The sequence below is a fragment of the Haliotis cracherodii genome, unplaced genomic scaffold (assembly GCF_022045235.1).
Source record: "Haliotis cracherodii isolate W230 unplaced genomic scaffold, xgHalCrac1.p SCAF_2, whole genome shotgun sequence".
Lineage (NCBI taxonomy): Eukaryota > Metazoa > Mollusca > Gastropoda > Lepetellida > Haliotidae > Haliotis > Haliotis cracherodii.
In genome coordinates, this window is record NW_027266275.1 from 38760718 (window position 1) to 38768452 (window position 7735).

Consider the following 7735-nt stretch of genomic DNA (forward strand, 5'->3'; position numbering starts at 1 on the left):
AAGTAAATCAACTGATCATTCATCTCTTGCTGGGCTGCCACGTGCATATTACATAACACACATTTCACCTCACTTCAAACCTGGATTTAGATTGAATAATTACCCCCAGACACAATAAATGCCAAATGGGAACCTTTGTCAGGTAATCTAAGTGGTGCTGCCACTAATTGTACCTGTAATAAATTCATTAACTGAGCATCAAGTGAATGACGACAAATACACACATGTAGGTTATACGAGAAAACGTGGATGACAACAAGGGAGTAGTAATCGTATTATCGACGAAAGCCGAAAGCTCAGCTCCGCAGTCTTTTTGTCTGTTGGTTTAGGCTGAAGAAATTAATTAACATGCGCCCTTTGTCGAAATCTTTATAGATCACAGTTAACCAATCAGTGTTTATGCAAAAGTGCGTAAAACAAATATTGCCTCCAGCCTCCAAGTTTATTGAGCTGTCCTTACAGACGGTAGACCAGTCTCTGGTCACGCTCAGTTGAGTTGCGTATCATCCGGGTACTCACGGGGGAAAAAACAATAACAAAGGCAACAACCAGTCCGGGTAATTGCGTTAGATCAGTGCCCCTTTAAAACACTTTCCCTTGAGACTAACCCTGACCTTGGCGGACAAGGTCTGCCACCTATGCTGGTGCGAGAAAGGTGGAGATGAAGACACTGGTGTCGATGTTGAGGGTCCCGTGCCACCAGCGGTCGGGGAAGTAGATCAGCTGCAACAACAGTATGGCATTTAACTATGGCACGGAATCCCCATGTCATTATGATGCTGTTTAGTCATAGCATGTTTCATGAACAATCTTCAAAATCACACCTATTCTGCTTGGGCACTATGGTGTGCAGAGTTTTGTCCCTTAGACGTGCCAGGATCTAATCATGTCTTTGAAATTAATTAAGTACAGAGGCAGGTCGGGTGCATGCACATCACCTTTACATGGGTCATGGGGATATATCCCAGTAGAATATAGACACTAGATATGATACACTAGATAATCAAGGATGCACCTCCCAGATCAAGAAGAGAACAAAACACACGGAGGTACTGACAGGTGGACATGTAAGGTGGCTGAAACAAAGGATGTGCATCCTGGATCCCTCCCATCTTCCGACCTAGACTCCTCCCACCAGGACACCCCCAATTTGGACCCCTCCTACCTCTGACACCCCTATCTGGACACCTCCCACCTCGACAACTCCTTTCTGGACACCCCCAAGCTGGGCACCTTCAACTGGGACCCCTTTCATCATGACACCTCTAACCTCAATACCCCCTATCTGAACCCCTCAAACATGGACCAGTCCCATCTTGACTCCTCCCATCTGGACACTCCCACCTGGACCACTCCCATCCTGACTCCTCCCATCTGGACACCTCCCACCTGTACCACTCCCATCAATTATAAATGTTATGTGCAATGTTACGAACAGTTGATAAAGACATGTCGTAATTCAAGATTGTTAAGACATGAGACCATTGATGATGCCATATGTACTCCCATGACAACTGCATCCATGGATTAGAAGCATGCAAAGACAAATCACTCAAAGCAATGGTAGTATAAATCAAACTCATGGTCAATAAAGTGTTCTCACCATGCCAAAAGCAATGGTCTTAAAATTTGAGAATGAGACAAGAAAAAGATATTATTAAGAAAAGTATTCATATGCAGTGAAAGGTAAAAGAGATTTTTTTCAACCAATCAGATTGCCGAACACTCACATTAGTTTTCCAATGAACTGACATAGATAAAAGAATATCTTATTGGGTTACATATCATTACTCAGAGGTCCAGATAACTTTTTGAGCAATTGAGTTTTTACTCTAGGGTTTCTATTTTAACTGGGTTATTACATTTTTCATTGGGTAACCAATATTTTTTCACTCATCTTTTCATTACTCTATTGGGTTTTCCCAAAATAAGTGAACATTTTAAGATTAAAAAAAAATGAAATAATGTTTTAGATGTATATAACTGTTCTAAATATATAGGCTTGACTCAGAAAGTAAATTAGCTCGTCTCTGTGTTTCAGAACACTCCTTTGTACGCATGCTGGAAAAGCTTCATTGAGTATGAACTTGTGCTGTTTTTATTTAATGCATGTGTTTCTGTACGCAAGTTAATTACACTTGGGGGGGGGGGGGGGGGGGGATTTTACGCAGATATGCTGCTTATCTGTAGCTCTGATTACTTATCTCTGTGAGATATTTGGAGATATTGCGGCAGAGCATGTTTTCAATCAATTATTTACTACTGAACAAAGAGTATTGAATCCCTGATGCTGACCTCCCCTTTAGAAATGGTACATTCCAGAGGTTTGTTCATATGATCCAAAAGTGGGTAGTCCTCAATCAGCCAGTGGAGGGTGGTCCGGTTGGGATGGAAGTCAGGGGTCTCATCTGGGGGGTACATAAACCACCTCTGGAAACAGATGATCAATCATCCATGGATTAACTGAACGAGGGCAGTGTGATGGACAGGAATAATTATATGAAGATTCCATATCTCCATATCATGATGATAAATATGAGCATGAGAAAACGTTTTAGCAAATATACTTACAACTGATGAAAAAACGATACACGTGCATTATACCGGACACCTATCCACCATGTTTGTTTGAACTAAGAATATTTGAAAAACAGGCTTTACTAACTAAATTATTGTATTTGTTTGTTTGTTGTTTAAAACTGCACTCAGCAATATTCCAGCTATATGACGGCGGTCTGTAAATAATCAAGTCTGGACCAGACAAACCTGTGATTGACATCATGAGCATCGATCCATGCAATGTGCATATGATGACATGGATCAACCAAGTCAGCAGGCCTGACCACCTGATCCCTTACGACAAACATAGTCGCCTCTTACAGCAAGCATAGGGTGCTGGAGACCTATTCTCTACCCGGATATTCACGATCTCTTTTTTTTTTTAAATCCCTATCTACAGAATAACATTTGTTATCTCCAGATGCACATTTGCAGAAATGGACCATCACATGAGTTGCTTTTTATCCCAGAACAGGGGTTTAGTTCGTGACATGCTCACCTTCCGTCCAAACACAACTTCTCCAAATCCAGGCCCATGGAAATGGAAGGGCACCCCAGTGCCAGCACCTGAAGCACAGAGCAGATTGAGCTGATCCCGAGTGAGCAAGTTGGGTTTAACAGCATTTGGAACAGTATTTTAGTTATATGACAGCTTGATGTGTGGAAGGATACCCAAAGAGATTCAATCTTACATGTTTACTAATGTCTCCCATTTTGGTGAAACCCACGCGCATGGGCATACTGCTGACAAACCAAGAAACATGATATGAACTGGGATTCGATTCATTAGTATAAGTTTTGGGCATGCCTTAGAGACGCAACCCTGCACATAGAATTGAAGCACATCTGATGACTGCAACACACATCACCTGATCAGCTATTGTTGACCTTCGGATACTCATCTTAGTCATTTTATGTAACCCAGTATCTCTAAGAGCAGAGATCAAGTGTAGAAAGTGTATTGCTGTGTGGTATTTGTGGGTATTACCGGCCAGACCGAAGCTGTAGACTGCAGACATCTTGGGCAGCCTGTAGGGTGGAGGCTTGTAAAGGCTGAACAGGGCCTCCCACTCTGTGTGGTTGTTGTCCCCGAACCAGTAGAACGTTTCTGTAGGAATAAGCATGGCCTCATTAGTGTTGCTTACTGATCCCCATATTGCTACTGACTTGAGGAACTAACCCTCCCTCTTTCTTTCTCAACAATCCTTGAAGAATTTGGAATTGAACACACACTAAGCTCCCAAACTTCAAGCTCTTTGGTGTCCCCAAAACTTGAAATATGATCTATTTGTCAATTTCTATTGATAAACTGTTTCAATCAGAGGTGTTTATTGTGCTTTGAAACCTCTGATCAATCAGAATTCAGATTTTCCATATTCATCGTTGCAAGACAGACTTCAACAACATTGTCTACGACTCACCATTCCCCAGCATGTCAAGTGTCTGTGGCTTCATGACCTCATGAACATACTTATGTAGACTCACATCCACTGAAATGTAACAGAACAATATGAGGGATAAAATATTTTCCAGCACAGAACGTGTGCTCAACTGGTAGGACCAGTTACACACTCTTAGCTTAAACAAGCTATGCACTTAATTTACACATTCAAACATAACAATTAAAAAAAGTGACACAACCCTTTCCATATTCATAAGAAATCTCTGCTAAAAGCACAGTCAATTGTTCCATTCCAACTATATCATGAGCATGTGTTTACGAATCACTATCAAATAGTGAAGATAAACTATCAAATAGCAATGCTAATAGTGATGATATACACTTCCCCATTATTTTAACAGACATGGGGTTGCATGACTGTAAACATGTCCATTAATGACATTGTGTTCTTTGAACTACACAGTCCATCAGTGTCATTTAGACCTGTTAATCCGACTGTCTCGCACTCCGACTCCGACACACTTAATTTGAAATGAATTACCGAAATCTCTCATTAATCAGTCTTGTTAATCCGACACATTGATCAGCGTACTCTGTGGTCATCTGCCCGCAAGTACACAGCCTGTGTTTTGATGCGAGACGAGTCAGCTAAAAGCTGCATATTACAACAGCTGCATATTACAACAGCTGCAGAGATAAACTTGCTTAACAATACACAATTAATGCTTTAAATAACGAAAACAGGATTTATCACATGCTTAGATTACCTCAATCTCATTAAAATCAGATACAAGTTCTCGCTATTGCCGAAGACATCCCATCACAGCTAGGTCACATCAGAACAACCTTTCACGAACTTTGACTGACCAATGAAATGACATAGATATTCAGACATTAAATACTTACATGTCAAAGTGTACAAGGATACATTCAAAGTAGCACAGTAATGGTTCAAAATGGATTTGTAGGCAGTATGGGACTTCCATGGTGGTCATATTGAAATTTGGACTGGAACAATTTGAGCCTATTTGTGAGACACTGTTTTAGAGATCCTTCATTCAGAAATTCTTTGGGCTCGGTGAAAACTGTGAAAGTGGAACAATCAGCCACAAACCACTATGAATAACTTAGAATCCTATCTGCATTCACCTTTATTATAGGAGTAGGTGTTTGCTGAACTCAGGCGTATCTTCTTTGTTCCATGCTCTGATAACATGAAATCTTTTCTGCAGGCATCTTGAAACTTCTGAAATGTTATGCCATTTTACATTTAGAAATTATAAGTAAGTCAGTTCATTAGTTACCGTATTCGACGTAATAAGCGCCCTGGGCGCTCTCAAAATTAGAAATAGGGGGCTCTTATTAGAATATTATTTTGGTGAAGAAAAACATAGTTGAAAGATAAATTTCGTTGTTTATGCTGACAGACTGAAATGTTTATGTACGACAGATATATTTTTCCAGAATTTAATTGCCCATAAATAAGGGTGCATATAACACATGTGTGCGTATTATACCGAATAAATAAGTCTTGTGTACATTGATCAATCGGAGGGATGCAAAATTGGGTTTGTTCACTAGCTAATATATCAGCAAATATCGCTGTGGGCGCTTATTACGTCGAATACAGTATTAATATCCTATTCATAAGAAGTTAAGGATTACCCGATTCTTTCATGTTACTATAAATAGCATAACTGAAGTCACTATAGTAATATGAAGGAATCGGGTGGCCTTTAACTTCTGTTGAGTAGTATATGTGACTTACAGATTCTTCACCCCCAAATACCAGGAGGGAATATTGTCCCTATTACCATGATTAATAAATTTTCTTGCCAGGGCTAATGTTTTGGTGAAATATCTATCCTATAACTTCAGGCTAAGAAGAGCAAACATAGTCAAAATGTCAGCGTTTAGAAGAGATTACATTATTTCCTGTTGCAAAAGTGACAGGTGGATCTGAAAAAAGTAATTAAATTAGTCTGGCTTAATTGTTAAAAAAGAAAAAGAATATCAAGGTAGCAATTTACGTTCCCAAAGGGAAATTGTAGCACGCCACATGTTCAGCAACACTCACAAATCTGAAAACACATAACATTAGTCCTTTACATGTTGCTTTTGTTACAATGCAAGACACAATTACAAATAACAATGTTTCTAATGTTACTACCCCATGGTACACTCTACTTACTGTATTATCGGTAGCATGTCGTATCACAACCGGCTGAGTAAAAGCATACCTGGAAAAAAGAATCATCATCATCTTACATCAATATCATAATATTTTAATATTGACACAACTGAGTTGATAATACAACATGTACAAAATTAATACCTTTAACTATCAGGATAGATTTAATATCAAACTTTTCCACACCAAATACTGACAGTATATATGTATAAGAGCATGGAACAAGAATCATTTGAACAACAGTTTCCGAAAATGATCCCTAGCAACCTATCCTTGTTGTACGAGACAAATAAATAGATCTGGTGGTCAGACTAGTTGACTTGGTTAATTGTGTGTCGCCCTACCCCGATCGCGTGGATCATTGTTCATAATATCAATCACTGTATTATCTCGTCCAGACTTCATTATTTAGGGGCCAGTGTCGAATAGCTGGAATATGGCTTAGTGTGGCATTAAACAACATACAAATTTGAATGACATAAAATATTTTTATATTGTCTATTTTCACGTCATGAAACCATGAAAGTTTATTATCTATCATGTCTATTGGATAACCCATTGGATACATGTTAATGTAGAAAAACGGTTGAACACAATGCTCACTTCTCTAGAAACTCCTTCTGCGACAGAGAGTCGGCCTCACGGACCTCGATACTACATGGGCCTGGGTGGGCCAACAGGAGATGCTGCTCGGTAGTCCTGGAAACGAGAAAGGAGTCCAGATAATATAACAAGAAGGTCATAATGGTGGTGATCCTTGATGATTTAGTGTATCATATCTCCATTCTATCATCATACGCACTGTAGATCCATTCACCACCAGAAGTGACGTCACCTTCTCAGTTCCTCCGATCACTAACTTGGCACAGAACGTCCCTCATGATCACCCTACACCTAAGCTTTCTACACCAAACAATTAAAATGCTTCGTTGTGTAAAGTTAGGCATAGGTCTACACTCAAATTCATTATCTATTAGATCTAGGGACATTAATAAATATAATTAACAAATCTTGCAAGAAAAAGATGTGAACTCAAATGTTATTATACACACAGCAAAACACATCAAGTGGATCCCAACTTCTCTTATCACTGAACCCATGTAATAGCAATATACTAATATACTGTCGCTGTTGGCGGGTGCGCGAAAACCGAACCTGCTTCAGTGCATGAACGACACATGCATGATAGAATCTCCATCATGACCTTGACTCACCATCCACCATCATCCTCGGGCTCTTCTAAACATATGCCGATTGTCCACAAATTTAATAGGAGTAATAATCGCATGCTTGATCATCAAATCGAGCAACTGTACCGGTCACAGATGCTGTCTGCTAGCGCTACACGTGTATTTCCGTTTTGTCAGAAACGAGGTCGATGTAAATAGATAACGACATATCACCTCAAAAAACTTTGCTTAAAACTTTACAAGTGACTTTACATAAACTTGTTATGAACGAATAATAACGTAATTAGTCGTAACATTATTGTTTTGCTTGATTATAACCTCGTGGTACTTATGTCACCCGAGAACTGACGTCGTAAAACAGGAAAAAGACTTATTTTCGTTGAAGCATGCAGT

At 39.5% G+C, this 7735-nt stretch overlaps 1 protein-coding gene across 1 annotated transcript; it reads right to left on the reverse strand.

Annotated features, from left to right (window-relative positions):
• Window positions 1–21: 21 nt before the first annotated feature.
• LOC139469097 (jmjC domain-containing protein 8-like) lies at window positions 22–7497 on the reverse strand. Its single transcript, XM_071251226.1, has 9 exons — window positions 7367–7497; window positions 6756–6851; window positions 6153–6201; window positions 5111–5207; window positions 3981–4049; window positions 3548–3667; window positions 3059–3126; window positions 2296–2430; window positions 22–723 (listed from the first exon to the last, which is right to left on the reverse strand). The coding sequence occupies exons 1-9, from the start codon at window positions 7438–7440 to the stop codon at window positions 637–639; spliced, it is 795 nt and encodes a 264-aa protein (XP_071107327.1). The 5' UTR covers window positions 7441–7497; the 3' UTR covers window positions 22–636.
• Window positions 7498–7735: the final 238 nt, after the last annotated feature.